Source organism: Cloeon dipterum, chromosome 1 (genome assembly GCF_949628265.1).
Source record: "Cloeon dipterum chromosome 1, ieCloDipt1.1, whole genome shotgun sequence".
NCBI lineage: Eukaryota > Metazoa > Arthropoda > Insecta > Ephemeroptera > Baetidae > Cloeon > Cloeon dipterum.
The window spans coordinates 38,027,728-38,050,459 of record NC_088786.1 but is presented as its reverse complement, the minus strand read 5'-3'; the positions used below and the strand labels follow the sequence as shown (position 1 = coordinate 38,050,459).

The 22,732-nt window shown below is 42.4% G+C and overlaps 2 protein-coding genes across 13 annotated transcripts in view; one reads left to right on the top strand and one right to left on the bottom strand.

Moving 5' to 3' along the window:
* Positions 1–553: 553 nt before the first annotated feature.
* Stim (stromal interaction molecule) lies at positions 554–13,237 on the top strand. 7 transcript variants are annotated; one of them, XM_065488939.1, is made up of 16 exons: positions 554–1,024; positions 1,077–1,174; positions 2,679–2,798; positions 3,020–3,132; positions 4,448–4,560; positions 4,613–4,782; positions 5,675–5,830; positions 5,887–6,054; positions 7,766–7,866; positions 7,975–8,007; positions 9,297–9,451; positions 9,744–9,767; positions 9,840–9,899; positions 10,927–11,038; positions 11,096–11,222; positions 12,344–13,237. In XM_065488939.1, exons 1-16 carry the CDS (start codon positions 829–831, stop codon positions 12,539–12,541), a joined length of 1,944 nt encoding a protein of 647 aa, XP_065345011.1. In that variant the 5' UTR covers positions 554–828; the 3' UTR covers positions 12,542–13,237. The 7 variants fall into 7 exon arrangements, with proteins under 7 accessions (XP_065345011.1, XP_065344996.1, XP_065345003.1 ...); XM_065488924.1 differs by having other exon boundaries at positions 11,093–11,222; XM_065488931.1 differs by having other exon boundaries at positions 555–1,024; positions 4,616–4,782; positions 11,093–11,222.
* A 2,403-nt stretch (positions 13,238–15,640) lies between these two features.
* Positions 15,641–22,732, bottom strand: part of tai (taiman) — a 40,938-nt gene continuing 33,846 nt past the window's right edge. For 5 of the 6 annotated variants that reach the window (XM_065476501.1, XM_065476503.1, XM_065476502.1 and 2 more), the window contains 5 exons: positions 22,254–22,611; positions 20,913–21,143; positions 18,974–19,189; positions 18,632–18,720; positions 15,641–17,857 (listed from right to left, as the gene is read on the bottom strand). In XM_065476501.1, the coding sequence (XP_065332573.1) occupies positions 17,789–17,857; positions 18,632–18,720; positions 18,974–19,189; positions 20,913–21,143; positions 22,254–22,611 (963 nt within the window). In that variant the 3' untranslated portion in view covers positions 15,641–17,788. The remainder of the gene's footprint in view (positions 17,858–18,631; positions 18,721–18,973; positions 19,190–20,912; positions 21,144–22,253; positions 22,612–22,732) is intronic. The other variant, XM_065476505.1, reaches the window with a different exon arrangement.

Here is a 22,732-nt window from a genome sequence, read left to right as displayed (position 1 = left end):
AGCTTGAAATCCTTTCGAAAATAAATGCTTATATTTTATTTGTTCTATTTTGTTGTTTAAACCCTTTGCCTATATGTTTACGCAATTATACAACAATAAAGACGACCTGTCTTTGTGCATGAATATTTTCTTGTGTTGTTTTTTTTATGAATAACACCAAGAAATGTATATTGATAAAAAAAGAAAAAACAATTATTTTATTCCGGTTGAAAAAACGTCTTAAAAATAAATATGGCCAAAATGGTGCTCCTTTTAAGCTGTTTAAAAAAAACACTCGGAGTAAATTCCGTAAATTACCAGCCTGCACATCATGAATACCATCTAAAATAGGAAAGAATATCAAAATTCCTCGTTCAAACGTGCCTGAAACGCGGCATTTCCACGCGAATATTCTAGAATATCCAACTCTAAAGAATTATTGTTCGCGCGCTTTCGCGAGAGAGTGAAAGAACGGGGCGGGGGCGGCGCTGGCGTCGGGCAGCCGAGTTTGGGTTAGGATAGGCATGCATGTGTGGCACCACTGTGCACGAGACGAGAGAGAAGTAGTGAACGAGAAGAGAGAAGGAGAGCTCGCAGCGAGCGAATTTATTTTGCTGCAGCAGCACGGCTGGGGCGTTACGGAACGGACGGACGGTGGACATCTGTTAATTAACACAATTGATTAGCGTTGGGCTGCGCGTTGTGCGGTGGCCGTCGGCAACAGTTGATCCCGGGGCCGTGCAGCGGCGGCCACTTGACCCGCGATATGCGCGGTCGTGCGGCGGCGACCCTAGCGTGAGTGGCGCCGCCAGCCAGCCAGCCAATTCGTCGAGTGTCAGTCTGGCGAGGATGCGAGCCGCCGGCCTGGCCGCCCTGCTGGCCGCCTTGGCCGCCTGGGTCCAGGCGGCCGGCCCCGACGGCTTCCGCGAACTCGAGGAGCAGCGGGCCCACTTCAAGAACATGTACTCGTCCAGCGGCGCCCTTGGCAACCTGCAGCCAGCCGCCTCGTTCAGCACCACCACCGAGATGCCCGTCATCGAGATCCGTAATTCTCATTTCATGCGATTATTATAATAATTTATCAAATTCGCCAACAGCCGTCGGAGACAAGTCGGGCCTCGAGGCCATCGCCGCCCTCCACAGGCAGCTCGACGACGACGCCAACGGCAACGTCGACCTTTCCGAATCTGACGAGGTCAGTCGTTGCTCTCCGTCTGCGATTTTAATCCGAGAAACGATTTTCTGCGATAAGAATTTCGATTACTTTATCTTTATTCACCACTTCCTCGTCTAGTTTGATTTTGTGCGCCGTAAAAATCAATTTTAATTTTTTTTACCGCTATTTATTCGCATAGAAGGCATTTTTCTCCCCCTTTTAACCTGCAAATATTCTTGTGTGAATTTTCTAAAAGAATTTCAGTTCAAATATTTCTCCCGGATTGATTTTTGTTGGTTAAAATATTTTCCCTCCAGTTATTAGCAGGAAATTTAAACTTTCAATTTTAATTTAAGGGAAATTCTGACTGAATTGGAACGAGGAATTATTTCCTGACATTTTACAGTCATAATCAACTTTAAATTTTAACCAACTGCCGCACCAAAAATTAATAAAAAAAATTGAAAGAGTTAGTAAACCTTTTTTTCTAGACTCTAGGCTGTTTTTCTGGTTTAAATAGTCATTCTCATAGATGAAAAAGGTACAATTTTGACTGATTTAATATTGTTTTGAAAATAGAAACAGCCTGGCACGTTAATTTATTTTTTAGACAATTTATTTCCAGGAAAATTTTGAGCTAGGTATTTTTAAAAAATTTTCCCGTCGGACCAAGAAAAGATTTAGTATCGTAAAATGCAAAATTTTCAAAAATTCAAATGAAATTTTCTCGCAGATTTATTTTTCAAGGTTTTAAATCGCCATCTGAATTTTTTCCCGGCTATTTTTTGCTTGGAAATTGATTTATTCGGAAATATTTTTTAATTATTTAACAAATTAACAATAGCAGGCCTCAAAAAAAGCTTTATAAATTTTTTCCTGCGCGTCTCGACGTACGGGAAAAATTTTCCACATAGATTTAAGGCTTCGTTTTAATTTCTGGAACTTCTTTACATTTATTTCAACCTGTTTTTTGTGTGATCTTAATATTTTGAGACTGATTTAAAATACATTTATTTATTAAAAGTTATAAATAATTACCATCTGAATTTTTCCTTACTGAGTTTGGCTTAAAATTAATTTGTTCTGAAATGTTTTTTAATTGTTTGAAAAAAGCAGGCCTAAATCAAAGCTCAGTAAATTTTTCCTGCGTGCGAGAAACAATATTCCAGATGTATTTCAGCTTTTTTATATTTTTTCAACCTGTTTTTCGTGTGATTTGAATAATTTTAGACCGATTTAAAATTAAATTAAGGAATTAATTTAATATTTTAGACAATTTCCTTGATAAATATAAATTTTTTCGAGTGTCCTAATCCTTCTGAAGACTAAAAATTAAACTTTAATCCCAAAATAACATTTCCAACCGTTGAATTTAATAAAAAATTCTCAAAATCGTGTCCCGAAACATCTAGAAACATTTTAAACCCTGATATTTAGTCTATTTAAATTTTTTCACGGTGATCTAAATATTTTCCTCCTTTAAAGGCCCCTTTAGAAAGTGTCAAAAATGCAAATTAACTCAAATTTCAATTTTTATCGATAGTTCCTGAGGGAGGAGCTCAAGTACGAAGACGGACACGAGCGGCGGCAACGCGCCTTCCACAGGAACGACGACATGCATATATCGGTCAAGGAGCTCTGGGAGGCGTGGACCCGCAGCGAGGTGAGAAATCAGCGGTTTCTTATAATGTGGTTTTATTGTCGTTCTTCTCGGAAATCGCCAACTTTCTTGAATAACAATTAAAGAAAAAAATATCCCGACCTTCTTTTCTCTTCTTATTACGTTGCAAATAATCGCCACTAACGTAATTTTATTTATTTGTTTGTTTGTTTGTTTTTGTTCACGGCAAACGATCCAAATAAAAATAAATAAATAAATTTAAGGTGCACAACTGGACGACGGAGCAAACCGTGGAATGGCTGGTGACGTGCGTGGAGCTGCCGCAGTACGCGCACTCGTTCACCATGAACTCCGTCAAAGGGTTCGACTTGCCCAGGTGAGAAATAATTTTTTCTTTCTTTATCACTCGCCGCGCGTTTTGCGACTGCGACGCTCGCTCGCTGCTGTTTATCAGCCGGCGTGCATGACGTCACGCCCGCTGCCACTTTGATTTCCGACTCAACAATATTATTGCTCAAAGCGCAGCTGCGTTGCGTGAGTGTGTGTGTGTGTGGTTCGCCTCACCGCTCCTAAACCAGATTTGCTCTTATATAATTTTAATAATTACCTGCGTGGAAAATAAAACAAATAGGAGGTTTTTCAATGGAAATGTCATTTTTTTAAAATTTAAAATGCTTGTGAAGCATCCCAAGACACGTCTGAATTTTTTAAAATTGGCAAATAATTTTTATCTCGAATTCGACGTCAATTTTGGGTCTTAAATCAAGTAATTTTTCAATTTCCAGATTTTTAATTTAAGGGAAAAATTTTAAACGCTTGTTTTGTCGGTTCAAGCCACAAAATACGGTCTTAATACCGTTATAAAAATGATAAAAAAAACACCTGTGGACCTCATGTAAATACGCTGTAGATAAATTTGCTCTTTTCGGAGGCGCTCACAAACCAAATTTCTTGCTTAATTTAAATTAAATGTTGTTGAATAATTACCTGCGTGGAAAATATAAAAAAAAATTGGATGTTAGGGAATGGAAATGTCAATTTATTTAAAAATTCATTGGATTTTTCTCCTTTAAAACGTTTAAGAAGCATCCCAAGACACATTGTGAACCTTTTAAAATTAGCGAGTAATTTTTATCTTGAATTCTAGCTCAATTTTGGGCTTTTTAAAATCCAGATTTTGGCTTTTTTTAATTCAAATAAGAAATGTCTAAAGGTATGTGAGAAAGGTTTTGAAAATTTATGTGATTATCCAAAAAGTTCGCCCTAAAATAAAAAAAAAAACAAATAATGCGGATAAAATTAATAATTTCTCGACCAAGATTTTATTTCTACCTTCCTAAATGGCTGATTTTGGGCTCTATATACCTTATTTAGTTCCTAATCTATAATAAAAATTTCATTATCCACTTGAAAAACCTTTCTGTGGGCACAGAAAATATTTTAAAATTTTTAAACCACCTTAAGTTTAAGATTTTTTAGAAATTTATATTTATGAGCTTAAAATTACCACTTTAATACATATTTAAACCATCAAACCGGCTGTGAATAAGAAAAAATATCTCATAAAATAAGCTGAAAAATTTCCTCTTTCTCTTTCATCGGTTTCAATCCAACTTTAAACCGAAGAAATACTCATATTTAGCCACACTGTAAACAAATTTTCTCATAAAAAAATTTAATTCCTTTCTCAGATTGGCGACAAACACGCAATTCATAATGACCGTGCTGAAAATCAAGGACCCAATCCACATCAAGAAGATCTCGTTGAAGGCGACGGACGCGGTGCTGTTCGGCCCACCTAAAGGTACAGTTGCCCAGTTAACAAATGCAAGGACATTTCTCTCATTGTGTCGCAGCAGATGGAGGCCACGTGAAGGACATCATTCTGCTGACCCTGCTGGTGGGCGCGTGCGGCGCCTGCTGGTACGCCTACCGCCAGAAAATGCTGTCCCAGGAGGACCTCCAGCGCATGATGAAGGACATGGAGAGCCTCCACATGGCCGAGCAAATGCTGCTCGAGACTCAGGTGAAAAAAATAAGCCTAGACGCTTTTTTCAAATCGTTCATGCCGCGGAAATTTGGCCGATCGTTCGCCCCGCCCACTTGAATATCTCTCAGCATCGCCCACACCAGTCAGATGATCGGAATGAAGTTAAATCCATGTGGTAGACCCCTGAGAACTATCGGCAGGGTGAACGATCGGCCAAATTTCCGCGGCACGTAGTAGGAAGAGGGATTTTGATCGCAGATTTTGTTCCATCTCACGCAGAATTTTACCACAATTGGTTTTTGACTCTACGACCCATAGGAGCAGAGTTATTAATTTTTTAAAGTGAAAAAACGTGAATTGGACATTACAAAATTACGGTTTTTGGTGCCCAGCCGGGGCCCTGTGGGTCGGAGGCTGATGATTTAGGCACCAGTCGATGCCCCTTGGTCGGGAGCATCCACCCATGTGCGGTTTTCCAAAATCGGACCTTTTTTCGAATTAATACAAATTTTTAAATAGCTGAATTTTTGAAAAAGTCAAAATTTTTTATTAAAATTCGGCCGTTGGTCCGATCCTAGACTACGACCCCTCATGGGACAGGTCTCAGGAAGGGCTTTGACCTGCGGTACTGAAACGACCTTTGTCAGGGTACCCCGACCTGAGATCCGCTCCAAGGTCGTTTTTTAATGCTTTTTCTCTAATTTCGAGCTCATTTGGCGATACTTAGCTACAATTTGGCCTTTCCCTGAGCTTTCTCAGGTCACGCGGGTTACCTTAATGACCTTTTTCAGGGTACCCTGACCTGATTACGAATTAATACGATTTTTGAAAGGGCTAAATCTTCAAAAAGTCTAAATTACCAGATTTTTTGGGATTTATAATATCTTGTTAGGCTTGAATAAATAATAATCTCGTTTAAAACCTGCAGAGGGAACTGGAAGCGGCCAAAATGCAACAGGAGTCTGTAGTGTCCGAGAAAGAAAACCTGGAACGAAAGCTGAAGGAGCACAAGGCGGCGGGTCCGTCGGAAAAGTCGATCCGGGGCACCGAGCCTGAGCTGCAGTCCCTCCGAATGGAGGTTGAGGTCGGTTTTTTCCCTATAACATTATTAAAAAAAATTATCAATTAAATTTTGCGTAGACGCTGCGACTGGAGTTGAAGCGGGCGGAGGGCGAGCTGGAAGACCGGTGTTGGGCGCCGCCGAGTGGGCTGCAGCAGTGGCTCCAGCTGACGCACGAGATCGAAAACAAGGCCTACATGAAGAAGAAGACGTCTGCTGAGCGGCAGCTGCAGCAGGCGCGCGAGGCTGTGAGTGTCACGCGCAAAATGATGAGAATTAGTTTCGCGAAAAACGCGGTTCACAAGCTGGTAAAGAGATTCGCCTCGTCTCCAACTGTCTCTTTATTCATTTTAGATCTGGGCTCATGGTGATTTTGATTTTAATTGTGCTTTGGACGGTTAAAGTTACTCTTCTAATTTTATTTCTGTTTTTTCGAGTCCGATTTTTGGAAAGAAGCTCGACCTGGATTTTGTCCGGTAATTAAAGTAAATTTAGAATGGATTTTTTAATGAGTTTTTTAGGTGAGGATTTAAGGATATTGGTAGTTTAGATTTTTTATTTTCCAGATGGTGTCCCGTTAGAAATAAAATTTTTTTTCCCTTGAATTTCGACCAAAATTAATTTAAATTTTAGATTTTCACCTGGAAATAAGTTATTTTTACAATTTCCAGAGCTTACCTCTTCTTGATTTTGTCTAAAATAAATGTTTCTAGTGATTTTAATTTTTTACCAGCCTCGGGAACAATTATCTTAGAAATAGGGTTGCGTTTATTTGCTTGATTTTTACCAATTTCTTGGGCGAGAAATTAATTTTGTCCATTTTTCCCAGGTGAATATTTAAAATTTATGGTCGAAGTGGTAAAAATTTCTTCTAATTTGCAGATTTTATTATTTTAAATTGCCATTTTCTGCCTCAATTTCCTTCAAAATTTTATCAATGAAAAATTCTCAAGTCTGGGCCACAAGCAATTTATTAGAAAATATTGAAAACTGAGGTGAACACCTTGCCTGCTAGATACGGATAAAAATTTAAAAAATACCTCTGCGTCAAATTAAGAAAATGAAATTTTTTTGTTGATGTTTTAATTTAAAAAAAATGGTCTAAAACGTGCGTTTTTATTTGCTGGACTTTACTCCATTTTCCTTCAATTTTATTTTTTAAATTAGACATTTTAATTTCTCAAGCTCCTCCGAAAGCAAAAGGTGTGTTCTCAGAGCAAAATTACCGACTGAATACATTTTGAAGCAAAGCCTAGATATTAAATAAGAAAATCGGTTCAAATGGATTTTAAAATCAACCAAAAAATTATACTGCTGATTTTCTAAAAATATAATCAAATTATGTAAACGACAGGCCAGTAATATATTTTTTTTAATATTTATATCCTCGAATATTTTCGTTTTGCAATGCAATTCAATTAATCCACTCTCATGCATCAGCGTGCGGAGGCGTCAAAAGGGCTTAAAAGAAATAGAATTTAACGGCGAGTCTGTAAAACTTTGGTTTTTACCTGTACGATCCATAGGAGCTAAGTTATTAATTTTTAAAGTCGTAAAAACGCTAAATGTGACATTTCAAACTTTTGTTTTTGGGGCCCAGCCGGGGCCCTATGGGTCGGACGGTGCCCATTTTGGTACCAATCGATTCCCCTCGGTGCGGCGCGTCCGTCCGTATTTGGTTTTACAAAATCGGACCATTTTTCGAATTTCTACGAATTTTTTTCTACCGATTTTTCAAAAAAGTCAAAAAAATGGTTTCCTTTTAATTTAAATTCGGCCGTTTGTCCGATCGTCGACCACTGCCCCTCATCGATTGGACTTTTACTTGGGGCAAAAAAATAAACTATTTAAAAGACAGGCCAGTAATTAATTTTTTTTTTATTAAATATTTATTTTCTCGAATTTTTTGCAATTTAATTTAATGCATCAGAGATGAAACAATTTCTGCGTATTTTTTAGTGTGAAAAGCTGCGGAAGAAGCGTTCGAGCCTGGTGGGCGCGTTCGTGTCGACGCACGGCAAGTCGATCGACGACGTGGACCGCAGCATCGTGGAAGCCAGGTATGTTGCTTTTCATCTGAAAGTAGTTCTAAGTCAAGTGTTGGTTCTCACTGTCAAACTCGCTGTTTGTGGCTCGTTTTCATTCGCGGCCGCTGCGAACAAACACAGCGAAGAGGAGGGCGGCTCCTTCTCCGAGCTTAAGTACATAGATTTCGCGCACGATTAGATGTGAATAACAAACCTCCCGGCCCGCAAACTCCATTTTGCATATTTAGTATTTGTTTTACACGCTGCTTGTTTGTTTGTCTGTCTGCTTTGTTATCGCGACGTTTGCTCCCGTTTTGATAAGATAATATTATGCGCCTGCAAAGCGCCAAAATGTTTTGCCAACTGTGCTGAAAATAACTGTTCTTTGGCGATAATGGAGTGAATTGTTTAAAAATTTACCCTTCCCTATCTTCATGTGTAAAGTTGCGAATTTCGGCGCCAAACCCGAGCAATCGACGCGTCTCGTTGCGAGGAGGCGTATTTTTAAGCAAGAGCCTTGATCGAGCCCGTAATTGAATTTAAAAAAATAAAACACTATAAAATATTTAAGATTTAGGGGGTGGGGTGGCTGCGGGGGTGGTCTTAGGCGGCAAAGGGGCCTAAAAGACGTAGAATTTAACGGAGAGTCTGATAAACTTTGGTTTTTCACTTTACGGCCTATAGGAGCCCAGTTATTAATTTTTAAAGTCGTAAAAACGCGATTTGTGACATTTCAAACTTTTGTTTTCGGGGCTCAGGCGGGGCCCTTTGGGTTGGATGGCGCCCATTTTGGTACCAATCGATGCCCCTCGGTGCGGCGCGTCCGTCCGTGTTTGGTTTTTCAAAATCGGACCATTTTTCGATTTTTTACGAATTTTTTTCTGCCGATATTTCAAAAAAGTCAAAATTTTTAAATATAATTGTTTTATTTTTATTAAAATTCGGCCGTTTATCCGATCGTCAACCACGAACCCTCATCGGACAGGTCTTGGACGGGGCTTTAATCTGCGGTACCCTGACGACCTTTTTCAGGGTACCCCGACCTGAGATCCGTTCCCAGGCTGTTTTTTCATGCTTTTTCAGTAATTTCGAGCTAATTTGGCGATACTTGGTGATGATTTTCCAACCTTGCCTATCAATCACCTTCCTCAGGTCGCACGACCTGAGTACTATTTTTATTTTCTTTTATTTTCGCCGCCTCGATGGACATTCTAAATAATGAAAAAATTCCTCTGTAACGACACTAACTCCTTTGTGGCAAAAACCCGACCTGAAAATGCGTCGAGCTTCATATATTATTTGTGTTTGCGCCCCTTGTTAGCGGTCCGTTTAACATGTTTGCACGCTTTAGCGACGCGTTTGTGTTGCGTCGGCGTTAATTGGTTGAGCCGCCTCCTCTTCCGACCGCGTGTTTGTTTGTTTCCCGGGTGGAATATTCTAATTGCGTTGCTGCTAATTAATAGAACCTCGCTGAACGAAGTGACTCACGAGCTGCAGGAGCGCGTGCACCGCTGGAAGCAGATCGAGATGCTGTGCGGCTTCAACATCATCAGCAATAACGGCCTCTCCTACCTGGAGAACGCCCTCTACAGGCCGAGCAACGGAAGACTCACCAGAGGTAATTATTCGCGTTCAATATCGAGTCCGTGCTGAGTGGAAACGCTCCAAATATAAAAATACACACACTTGGTCCCCCCTGTAGGACTGGAGGTCCAAATTCCACTATAACCCCCTTGCAACGCTGGAGGTACGACCCTAATTTCTTTAAAATACCGATTTTCACGGGCTCGTCCCTCCAGGCTGTGGGCGGGGGCCTGTTGGAGTGTTTTCACTCAGGACGGACCTCTCCTTCCCCTCAAAGACCTGATTTTCTAACCGAATTTTATTTTCTTTCACGTTTCACGCTGTAGCCTCGCTGCGGAGTTCGTTTTCTGGTTTGTGTCCTCCAATTTCCCCCCTTTCATGTCAGTGGGAGCCGGTCCCTGACTGTCCCTCTCCTGTTACAGGGCGGATGAGCAGCCAGGACGACCTGGACGACGACTCGGTGTCGCAAGCCAGTCCGGGAGGTAAGCTGTCGGAGTCGGAACATGAGGAGCACTAGCCGCGCGCCGAACGACCCTGCTTTCCCCTCCCCTCCTCAGGGTCTCCCTCCCCTCCCACTGGACGGCGCATGCTGCGGGCACGGAAAGCATGATTTTACGATGATTTTTAGAGATTTAGACTTAGTTCTAGCCGGTGGATTTGATTACTACTTGTTCTTGATCTGTTTTTTAAGTTTAATTTTAGTCTGTACACCCTCCGACGGCAATATACATACATATAATCTCCACAAATAGCGGGTTGAAACACAAATGTTAGCAAATGGTTTGGGTCTGCACAAGAATTACTGCAACGGCTGTGAGAACGAGTTGAGTTTCCTTTTTATTTAGACGCACGCGTGTGCCTTGATTGAGCGCCAAACTGTTTGCATGGCAGCCCATTATTTTTGTGAGTGACACGGACCAATTTTTAATTTATGTAAAAGTGCCTTAAATAATACAAATCAGCAATATCAAGCAGCGATTGTCTCAATTAATTCACTACTCCCTTCCCCTGCATGCCGCTAATTATTAAGAACCTTCCAAGGTGAAAAACACTGCATGGAAACCAGGGTTGCAAGTGCTTTCCCCTATTTTATTGATGGCTTATACGGATTTCTCAGGTAATTACTTGCACTAAAAGGAGGAAAAAGGTCGTTTTAGGAGAGTAGGGGAGGTTTTTCAGTTAAAATGGAAACTTCTGATGTTTTCAAATGCAACCCTGCTGTTAAAAGACGTGACGACCTCTAAATTTGAATTTCCTGGACCCTGATTGTAATAAAAACCTTCAAAAAATGATCAAAATCCAGGTGAATAAGAGGTCTGCGAGAGAAAATGACGTAATTACAAAATCAGGCTTTGCAGATCTCTAAATTTTGTCATGTTTACTCTCTTCCTGGCCCCCACCACAAAACAAAAACCAGTCAAAATCAATTATTTATGTATTCATCCCGAACGAATTGGACAATATTTGTTTGTGTGCTAAGTGTGGGCGTGGTCGGTGCTTTTTTTGCAGGCCTGCTGGACTCGTGGCGCGACGCCGACTCGTCCGGCTCGGAGCGCGACCTCGACCCGTCCACGTCGCCCTCGATGGAGCTGCCGGTCACGTTCAGCCTGGGCGGCGAGTCGTAAGTTTTGTTGCAACGAGAAAGAAAACAGAGTAAATGAATTCCCTCCTGTAGCAGCCCCGTGGATGAAATCTGTGATAGGCCTCTGCCCGCCGCGCTGCCGCCGCCGCCCCCGCAGCAGATGGACAAGAGAATGTCCATCTCTCGCTCCGCCAGCCAGGATGTGAAATTCGACCCTGCAGAGGTGATTTTTTTCATTTGTTTTGACGATAAAAATGATTTTCTGGGGTTCTTATGTTCGAAATGGTGGAAATTCTTTGAATATTTCGTATTTTCTTAGTCTTAAAGACTTAATTTCGGCAAGTTGTCCACAAATATGGATTACTGCTACCTTTTTTACACCAGATCAGGTCCAAATTGTTATCTTCTAGCCAAAATGAGTGAAAAAAATAATGGCGGGAAAATTGAGAAGGACCGTTAATTGTTTGAAAAATTCGCAACGGTTATTCGGGCTGAGAATAAGGCTGACCTGATCAAAAACGCCTTTATTACATAGTTTAAAAAACTAATTCTTGGAGAATTTCACAATATTTTCATCTCCTGTGGCAGTTACAAGGGAAATCGATTGATCAAACTGTTTTTCTCAAGATCAGAACGCCTGATTCTGCGGTCGCAAAACAAAAGAATGGAATTCAAAATGGCGGCAAATTTTTTGACCAACCGTTAATCAAGGAACAAAAATTCGCAGCGATGGTTTTATGCTAGGCCGCTTGTTTGACTTAAAATGGGAATTTTCTCAGGGGGGGGGGGGAATGCATTTTTTGGGTTTTCAAGGCAGTCGCGCTGAAATTCTTCCATTCTGATCAGATTTTACACATAAACAGGCGCGAAAAGCCGTTTTCTCGGCTGTACAAAAATCAAAATGGCGGTTAAATTTAAATGCAACGATTTTTATTGGCCAGGAAAGAGAAAATTCTTTGAAAAAATCACAATGTGAAGCTAACTGACCAAAGAAATGGATAAATAATTGCATCTTTTTCTCTGGGTTCAGTTGAAATTCGTGCCAAAAATATGAAACCAAAAATGGCGGGAAAATGATTTGAATGAGAAAATTCGCAGTGCTTCTGGTGGTTGGAATATGACTTAAAAAAATACTTGGGTTCTATTTAAGTGGTCTAACAGAACCAAAATACGAATTTTCTTCGAAGAATTTTTCACTTTGACAAAAATTCTCAGCTTTGAATGTTTAAAAACAGTGATTTCTCCTCAAATGGCGGATTAAAGAAAAATTCTTTCGATTTCCCGCCAAAACCGACATTTAAACCAATCAGAATGAGTTATTAATTTTCCGTTTTGAATTTTCAGGGTCTGCTGGCGAAGGGGTTCATGAGCGACCCGAGCTTGGGCAGTGCCCGCGCGTGCGGATCTCTGGAGGAGGAGACGTACTCGACGGACAGCTCTGCGAGCGCGACGGCCACCGAGGAGGACATGAAGCGCAAGCGGCGCAAACTGCACTTCCCGGCGTTCGTGCGCAAGAGCAAGAGCAAGCCGTCCTCGTCGTGAGCGAGCGAGCGAGCGCATCAACCACGTGATAGGTCATTGTTGATATTTTTAAAAATATAAATATAAATATACGCAAAATAATTATTAACACACACACACACACACACCGTACTGTTAATTAATTAATTTTTAAATAAATAAATAAACAAAACCCCATTTTTTCCACGGCCCTGTTGGCCCATGTTATTAATTTATATTACTGTTACACGGAGGGCCCGGCACGCGGGCCCCGGGACTGTTTGCAACGCACTCTCGATGGTCTTTCTTTATAACTATTTTGAATTGTCTTCCGGCAGTGTGTGTTTCCGTTTCCGTTTCTTAAAAACTCCGCAGCCTTTGAGGGATAGTTGGTAAGACTCGCGTTTCCCGTGTGTGCCTTAATTTATTTAAATTAAATATTTAAATGCCGCAGATCTGACCACGACTCGATTCGTTTGTTGCAATAAAAAAAGAGCAAAGTGTTTTCATTGATTAAATTACTCTGTCTGTTGATTATTATTGTATAGTGTTTGTTTGTGTCCGAGATCGGCGATTGTAGAAATATAGAGCGCACCGCCGCGTGCACAGAAAATGCGATTGTAAAAAAGCTTGTGCGATGAATTTTTCTCACTTTTTTGAGAAGGCTCAACGTTTCTTATTGATTTATGTCAAAATTTTTTACACAAACGCAATTAATAAAAAAATATTGGAAAATCACTCGTAGATTATTTTTATTTTAAACGTCGACAATTGAAATAAATTATTTTAATTCAATAAAATCGGTAAAAAATTCAAATTTCTCAAATTTTCTCCTAAATTTCCAGGGGGTGGGGGTGGCTGCGGAGGTGGCCAAACAGCTTAAAAAACGTAGAATTTAACGGCGAGTCTGATGAATTTTGGTTTTTAACTGTGCGATCCATAGGAGCCGAGTTATTAATTTTTAAAGTGGATAAAACGCGATTTGTGACATTTAAAACTTTTGTTTTCGGGGCCCAGGCGGGGCCCTTTGGGCCGGATGACGCTAATTTTGGCACTAATCGATTTCCCTCGGTCCGGCGCGTCCGACCGTATGCAGTTTGACAAAATTGGACCATTTTTCGAATTTTGACGAATTTTTTTCTGTCCGTTTTTCAAAAAAGTCAAAATTTTCAAAAATAATTGTTTTATTTTTCTAAAAATTCTGCAGTTTGTCCGATCGTTGACCTTGGCCCCTCATCGGACAGGTCTTTGATTGGACCTTTACTTAAATACCCTGATGGCCTTTTTCAGGGTACCACCCCGACCTGAGATCAGTTCCCGGGCTTGTTTTTCATGATTTTTTAGTAATTTCGAGCTCATATGGCGATACTCGGTGATGATTTTCCAACCTTGCCTTTCAATCCCCTTTCTCAGGTCGCATGACCTGCAGACATTGCTAACTTTGCAGACAATTTTCCAAAAAAATAATAGGGCCAATCTAGTTTGAATCTAAAGCAGAACGTTACAAAAAATCCATGCTTGCCGCAGAAATTCCAAAATGAATTCGCATTTATTTCTCAAAGAATTCTTGCAGTTTAAAGCTTTGCCGCCGTGTCTCTGTCGACATATTATGCAATTCAGGTTCCAACCGTGCGGAAGAATCAGCTGCTCATTTTCTTTTCGTGAATGGATCAAGTTTCCCGCCATTTTAATTTCACTTGCTGAGGCCAAAAATTAGTCTATTTAAGGAAAAAACTATAAAAATTCCGCGTTGATCAACATCTATGCAAATTATTTGAAGAATTTTCTCACTTACCAGCACAGCCGATCTTAATTTACTTAAAAATCTACGCTGCGAATTTTTGGCTTCAAATTTCCCGCCATATTTATTTAAAGACCGTCAATGACGAAGTTTCTGAGCGCACCAATCGATTCCTGAGGGTTGAATTAGGTAAAGTGGACATTTTCCGGCCAAAAAGTCCATCGCGACGTGCGAATTTTTTTCCCGCCAAAACAATAAATGCGAGAAGTGCGCATGCGTGAGAGCTGGCTGGATGTGACAAAGAAGTCATTCGTACAGGTGGTCTCTCTGTACAAGTGTTCGAACCAGCTCTCACGCATGCGCAGTTCTCGAAAATACGTTATAAATGTTTTGGCGGGAAAAAAGGTTCTCACGTCGCGCTGGACCTTTTGGTCGAAATAAACATCAATTTTACCTAATTCGACCCTCAGGAATCGATTGGTGTGCTCAGAAACTTCGTCAAAGACGGTCTTCAAGCTTTGCCGCTCTGCATCTTTCAACGTATTATGCAATCCAGGTTCCAAAGAATTGGCTGCGAATTTTCTTTCCATGAACGGATAGTTTCCCGCCATTTTTATTGTCTTGGCAAAAAGGGCTTCATAAATAAAAATCTATTTTTGTAGTCATCTTGCCGCGTGCATGAAAATCTGTGCGAATTCTTCACTTGCCAGCATTGCCAATCTTTATATTTGGTCTGTTTAAAAATATACGCTGCGAATTTTGGGCTTCGAAATTCCCGCCATACTTATTTAAGAAAATTAACCCCGAAAACTAACTCTTTTTAGATTAAAAATCATGTAAGAAGTTTTTAGAAATTTAAATTTGCCGCTATTCTTCATCAAGAGTGACGAAATCTGCGTTATTTTCAAGAATTTTCATCATTTTTAACAATTTTTATTTTCAATAAATTTTTTTAACATTAATTTCGAATTTACTGTGCTAATTAGCCGTTGGAGGGTTGAAGAGAGGCACAGAAAAATTCTGTTTCTCTCGAAAGGAATGAAAATGCCGGTGAATTTTTTTTAAATACAATTTATTTTCCTCAAAAGCTGTGAGGGCGCTTATGTATTTATATCAACACAAATTTCTTTCTCTTTTTGCGTCCATCCATAAAGACAACAAGTTGCAAGAAGAATCGGCGGCTCACGCGGCTGCGCAGAACGTGATTGGCTGCGAGCGACGTCGCGTGGCCTGTTTGTTTGTTTGTAATGCTGAGATGGATAGAATAAGATAAGAGTGTAATAAACGATCGATTTTTCACTTGTAATTAATAGAGCAATCTGAATATATTCTTTCACGTAATATAAACAAATGGCCAAACTTACGCAAATACAGAGTTTAATATATTTATATATATATACTTTTTATTTATATAGATTTATTTATGTTGTGTGTGTAACGAAGACCCAATATCCCCAAAAGCCTAATAATTAAACACATACGTTATAAATCATGAATCATAATTAACATTACACGAGAGTGTTTGTTTCTCATAATATTCTATACACGATAGCACGACGTTCAAAATAAACCACAATTACAAAAATAGTAATATACAAACAGGAACTTTTTAAGAAAATCATTATGTGTGTGTGTGAGTGAGTGTGTGTGTCAGTGTGAGTTCTTTTTCTTTTCATTTGCAGAGGCTAAAAATATTTTACTTCCATTATCGTGGAGTTACATCGTTGGTTTTCTTTCTCTTTTCATTCATTTTAATTGTAATGAGTTGTTTTTTTTTACATAGTAATCAATATATATAATATTCTCGCTCTTGTTTTGCTCGAGTGCAAGTCACAGACTGTGCCAATTCGCTAATATAGAGACAGACATAGTGGACAGAAAGTGAAGGAGAGACTAATTGAGCAACAAACTGAATCATGTAATTCTTATTCTGCACTCGGGACACAGCATTCGCGAGACGAATTTGTTCGTTTTTCTCATTCCCGGACAGCGAACGATGACGGGGGGCGGACCAAAACTTAACTAAAGACGAGCAGTCCACTCGTTCAGTTGGCCAACCGGCTCGCTCACGAAAGAATTTATTTTCAACCGAATTCGAATTCGCAGTCAGTGTTCGGCCGGAAGCTCAATTCCTGAGAACGCAAAAACCAAGATATCACCCGTCTTTAATCTGATTGGCTGTTACGCCAAGACAGTAGCGCCACAGCGGCAGCCAGAGTAATTCCAATGGCAGACCTAACATCAAGGAGAGTAAAGCAAAACAGTTGGGAAGGAGTGGGGGCGAACGTCGCTTGCTGTTCGCCCCCACTCCTAGCTTTACTTGCCTGCGGTCTTACAGCCAATCAGAGAGCCGCTTCCATCTTTAAACAGTTCTTGGACCAAAACAACGAGTTTTCAGCCGATTAAAGAATCAGGAATGGATTTGCCGGATTTTCGAACACCGACGGCGCTTTTTTCGTTGGGCAGGGCGTCGGTTTGGTGCGTGAGTTCTGCACAAACGGAGCCAGCCGAGCCGGTCGGCCGCGCAGAATTTGAAAAAGGGGCGGACTGCCGCGGAGACGGTTCCAAGGCAAAATGGAGATATATTCATATATTTATTCTTTTACCGATTACAGCGCTAGTTAAGTCATGATGAAATCCTCGGACAGTACAAAAATATTCCTCATACCGCAAGTCCCGAAAAATATTACAGCTTTGGTTTAAATAGTCCTTGTTCAGTCATCAGCACATGCGACAAATCAAATTAAAACGGCCTATACAATTACAGAAACAATTCATATACCGTAAGAAAGAACTAATTAGAAAAACGCTTGTTTCAATGGTTTGTGTGTGACAACAAGCAAAAGGTTCGATTGATTCTCTGTGTGTTTAAATACGAAATCACAACCACCAGACGTACACACTGAAAATCTTGTTCGTCGTCGTCGATCGCAGCAACAGCAACAGCAGCACTAGTGTTCAGTTTTTTTTATTTTTGTTTGTTTTATTTAAATTGTCGGAGAACGGAGAGACGAAAGCGGCAGCGCGCACTCGTGTCCTCCCGAATTAAAGCAAGCAACAACAAAGTCCGTTCGTTCCGTTGTTTCAGCATCACTGGCCTTAAGAAATAATTCTTCTCTTTTAAATAATTCAAACGTAACAATTTCAACAACATCTTCTTTGCATTGCACATCGATCCGATACCGTGAACCACAGATTTTTTAGTTTTTTCCTAGGGGGCGTGTCAGTGAGTGAGTGAGTGTGTGTGTGTGTTTCAAATATAAGCTACAATCATCATCGATTAAGGCCATGACATTTTTGAAAATCTCAGACTCTTTCAGATAAAGCTAACAGTGTAGTCACCAAAATAAAATCATCTTCTTTTTTTTCTCTCAGCGCGAATCCTCTTCGTGTCTAGTATATGTATGTATATGTGTATATCATAAATAATTAAGGCTAGTTCTTCGAGTATTCCGAGGCGACTCGAGCGATTCGTCAACAACATCTTTTCAACTTGAAACACTGTCTGTCTATTCGTTCGTTCACACGAGAGGCATTTGGTTTATAGCTCATTCCGACAGCAGTTTCTGCAGCAGTGACGACTGGTTCGAGCCTCCACCCCGCATTCCGGGCTCCTCCTGCATTAAGGGAAAAGGGTTAATTGTGGAAAAATGCTGTTAGGATATATGCTAGATGAACTAAATAATATTTAAGGTACTCATGCTGTGAGAAAAAGAATAGGCCGACACCCCTAAATAAATTCCAGCGGGGACCAGGTTCGTGCGACGCGCAGATATGGCGTCCGGTGGAGTACGGTCAAGGTTTGGTCAATTTTGTGTCATAATTTGTACTAATTGCGTCTTTTGGATCGTATAAACAAACTCTTGACACTCGTACGGCAATCCAAAGAGAGCTTTTTGAGTTTCCCACATTCAGACGCCATCTTGGATCTGCGCAGTGCACATCTGGACCCCGCTGAATCAATTCTAAATTCGTCCTGACTTGGGTTTTGTCCTTTAAACCCTTTGCACATAAACCGCAACACACACTGAGGCCCCTGGACGCCTACGGAAGTCAGAACTGCCACTTGGGACCTCCGGTAGGAGAACGGGGACCGGGTGTGTTGCTTCGGGCAAAATGCGCTGTTTAATCCAAGGAAGTCACGATGCCGCCATCTAATGGCGGTTCTGGATACCAAAACTACTCTACTTCCTCGGCCAAGGCGAGCAAAAAAACCAAAAAAATATTTACGTGTATGTAAGCTGAGAGAAAAAAGCAGTGTTGGCATCGCCCTGTGCGCTCTATCTCTTAAGAACTTGATAAAGCAAATTTTGTGGCTGGTACAGATACGAGCCCGGACGGATTTGTGTTTGTCTCGGGCGGATATGTGTTTGTCTGACTAATCTACTCACTCTCACGGAGGACGGGCCCGCTCCCATTTGTTGCTGGGGCTGCTGGCCCGCGTTTGAGGCTGGCGAGTCCCAAATTTTGTTACCGGGATCTGGAAAAAAAGGAAATTTGATATTAAAAAATGTAACAGTCAAAGACGTCAAAGATTTTTTCTTATATACGTTCGTGCCGCGGAAATTTGGCCGATCGTGCGCCCCGCCCACTTTTTTCATCCATCAGCACGGGGTCTACCAGATGGAGCAAACTTCACTCCGATCAGCTGACTCGTGTGGGCGATGCAGAGGGATAGAAAAGTGGGCGGGGCGAACGATGGGCCGAATTTTCTTGCTTAAATTGAAACGTACCCATCTCGAAGCCGATTCCCAAGAGTTCGTCGTTGTTCATGGCGCCGAGCTGCACCATTTGCTGCTGCTGCGGTGGCGGCGGTTGCGGCCTCGGACTAGAAACCATAGCCCCTGCCTGCATAGGCTGCTGCTGGTGTTGTTGTTGTTGGTTACCGGCACTCACTGCGGCTCTCAGTTTCTGCATGACAAACTCGGAAGGCATGCCATTGTTGGCCCCTGAAAGCGGACAAGCACACCGTTGCAGTTTCTCGGGGGTAATTTCAGAGTTTTGTCTAAATATGGACGAAGCCTGCGAGGTTTTGATTCGAGAACTTTTCAAATGTCTTAAAGAACGTCTCTGACGAGGTTTCTGAGACCACCAATCGATTCCTCAGGGTCGAATTAGGTAAATAGGGTGTTTTTCCCGACCAAAATGTCCAGTGCGACGTGCGAACTTTTTTCCCGCCAAAACGATTAATGCGAGAACTGCGCTGGTTTGAGCTCTTGCAGAGAAGACCGCCTGTAAGAATTACTTCTTGGTCAGATCCAGCCAGCTCTCACGCATGCGCAGCTCTCGCATTTACGTTCACATTGTTTTGGCGGGAAAAAAAGTTCGCACGTCGCGCTGGACTTTTTGGTCCGAGAAAATTTCCACTTTATTTGTATTAAAGCGATCGATTTTCGCGCGGCGGAGGACCGCGGAGGAATACACTGTTTTTTGCTAAACAAATCGGACGCGTTCCTCCGCCGTGCGAAAATAGATCGCTTTAGAATTTAGAACAACGCATAATTCGGAGGGTTCAACCGTTACTTTATCGAATCAAAACCCTGGGGGCGTGGCCAGGACTGACGACTGATTGTGACTGAGATAGAGAGAACCACGATCAGGTGGAATTATATTACACTAGCAAGTGCTTTGGAGATAGAGAGAAAACGAACACAAGGAAAGCCGTGAAATAGCTGTGAAAACACTCAAGAAATGGATGATTATCATCAACTTAACAACAGCACATCAAACATCAGCTACACACAAAGAGAGACAGAGAGAGAGAGAGAGTGAGAGAGGATGCACAAAACAAGCAGGACAAAAAATTCGACGGACGGACGGACGTATACGGACATTAATTTGTCATTGAACTACGAACGGAGGCGGAGTAGTGGTACCTGTGGAACGGGGGGCGATCGGGGGCAATTTTATTACACACGATTAGGAAATTAGGTGCGGTCGGTCGCTGCAGCCGATTGGTGCTGGCTGGGCTTCGAGTCCGTTGCTGCCTGCGCTTCGTGTTCTTTCTTTGTTTGTGTGGAAGTAAAAACAGACACCTCTTTCTTTGGCCGGGTAAAAATTAACCAGGAAGGAAACAAAACATCCAACGGAAAGTTGCTGGTTAATCGGCGGCGCAACCAATTACTGTCATTGCTGTCCACTCAACCAGAGTTATACAGAGATATATAAAAATATGTAAAAATCCATTTCCATTGAAAAATCAGTGCAGAGTAAGCCAGAAATCGTCATGCCTAGCTTTCGGGGTTCGGGGGGTGGAACGACAATCGCAAATTGAGATTGTGCTACTCTCGAATGTTACTCTGGGGGGCAGGGGAGGGGTGAAATAATGCCGAAAGCAGCGAATATGGAAAGCAACTTCAGCGTGATGATCGGAACGAGTGTAACATAAATAATGAGAAACAATTCGGCAAACGGGGAACGACCAAAAAAAGAAGCTTTTTTGATCGTCCCCGAATTCGCCGTGCCAAACCGGAAAATGAGATAGAGAGTGAGAACCAAATAAAGCGGAACCATAGAAATGAACACTGAGAGTGAAACAAAATAGGGGATGTCGGAAGCGTTAGATGTAGTGGTGGCGTTGGGGGATGAGAGCAGAGAGACTGAGAGAGAGAGAGAGAGAAAGAGTGTGTGTGTATGTGTCGGCGGTGTTCTGTTGACCTCCGGGGGTCTTACCTGGCGAGAGCTGGGTGGTCCGGTGAGGTAGAGGAGGAGGAGGAGGGTATTGGTACGGTGAGGAGGGGTGGTCGTAGGAACTGTGCTCTGAGGTAGCTGCCGGGGCATAGGGGAGCGGGGAGTTTGGCTGTTGTTGGTAGTGGTGCAGGTGTTGGTGGTGGTGTTGTTGGTGCTTCGGCGGCGGCGGCTGCTGCGGAGGCGAGTAGCCCATCAGACCGGCTGCGTGCCAACCTGCAAGATCACAAGGGCGGCGGAGGGGAGGGGGACACAGGGCACCGGTCAGATTAAAAATCAACGCAACTCAGTAAAAGGGAGGGGAGTGTCAGAGACAGAGTAAGAGAGATAAGACTGAGAGAAAAATAGAGATTCGGACGACGAAAAACCGGAGAGGCTCTGCAAGAGATCACGGAGGGGGGTCCTGGAAGGTTCGGGCTACTTTGGTTGACGCTCCAATGGCGGGAGGGACTCAAGGAGGTATAAACTATCAAGGAGGTTTCTACGGGAATCGGGCACGTGAGGTCTCAAGAGCTCCTAGGAGCCTGAGATTTTCTGGAAAAGTCATCGAAGCACCTGGAGATTTGGGTGAGGTCTTCTTGAGGTCCAGGAAAGTTTTAGATGGAGTTTAAAATACCGGAGACACAACTGAGGTCATGAAGAGCTCTCGGAGAGGTCCAAAGAGATTCCATGAGCTGTCAGAGAAGTCCAAAGAGCTCTCAGAGAAGTCAAAAGAGCTTTGGGAGAAGTCCAAAGAGATCCAAAGATTCCATTGAGCTCTCTGAGAGGTCCATGGAGCTTTGAGCTCTTAGAGAGGGAAGGGAGGTCTTAAGAGCTCTGGGAGAAGTCCAAAGAGATCTAGGAGAACCCGAACATTCCCTTGAGCTCTTGGTGGTCCAAAAAGCTCTCAGAGAGTTAAACAAACTCTCAAAAAGTTCCAAGGAGAACTCCCAGATAAATTTTAAGGATTCTAGGAGATTTTTCATCAAGTTTAGAGACTTCTGATGAATCAGAGTGGTCTAGAGAACACTCATGAGGACCTCACCAAGTCCCTGAGAGTACCGTGGATAAGCTCTAAGGCACAGAAAGTCTACCTAAGTCTCCAGAAATTATCCTAGAGTATTTTTCGAAGCTCTAGGAGCTCTTGGAGGATTGCTGGTCGAACAGGGGTTGGAGGGAGGTGAGCAAATCAACACTCAATAATCTACCGAGTCATTCCAGCAATCACTAAGCTAAGTAGTCAAGGAGGATGTCAGAAAAAAGGTCGTGCTTTGGCCCGGCCGAGCTAGTCAAAAGCCAACACGCGACTGTCTACTGAAGGACTAGGTCTATTCGACGCGTACTCACCGGCCACGTTCTGCATCTGGGGTCCGTTGCTGGCGGCGCCGGCCGGGTGGCTCATGGCACGCTGCAGTCGCAGCTGTTGCTGCTGCTGGTGCATTTGCAGCTGCATCTGCATCTGCGGGTTGAAGCCGCCGGCCCCGCCCCCACCGGCCGCAGGCTGTTGCTGCTGCTGCTGCGCGGCGGCGGAGGCGCCAGGGAAGCCCGCCTGGAAGAGACCTGGCGACGAGGTGCCCGCAGACCCTGGCGACGACGGCGGTCCCGCGTCAGGCGTGAACGGCGAGCTGCGGGCGCCGCCGCCCAGCGCCGGCCGCTGCACTTGTCCGTACGGCGCCATCCGCGCGCCTGTCTGCGGGTACGCACCCTGAAAACCATGTCGGTTTTTCATGACATTACGAGTGCTATTTTGCATTCGTTGACGCTTGTGCAAATTGTACAAAGACTGAAAAGAAGATTCGAATAATATGTTAATAAATAATTATGAT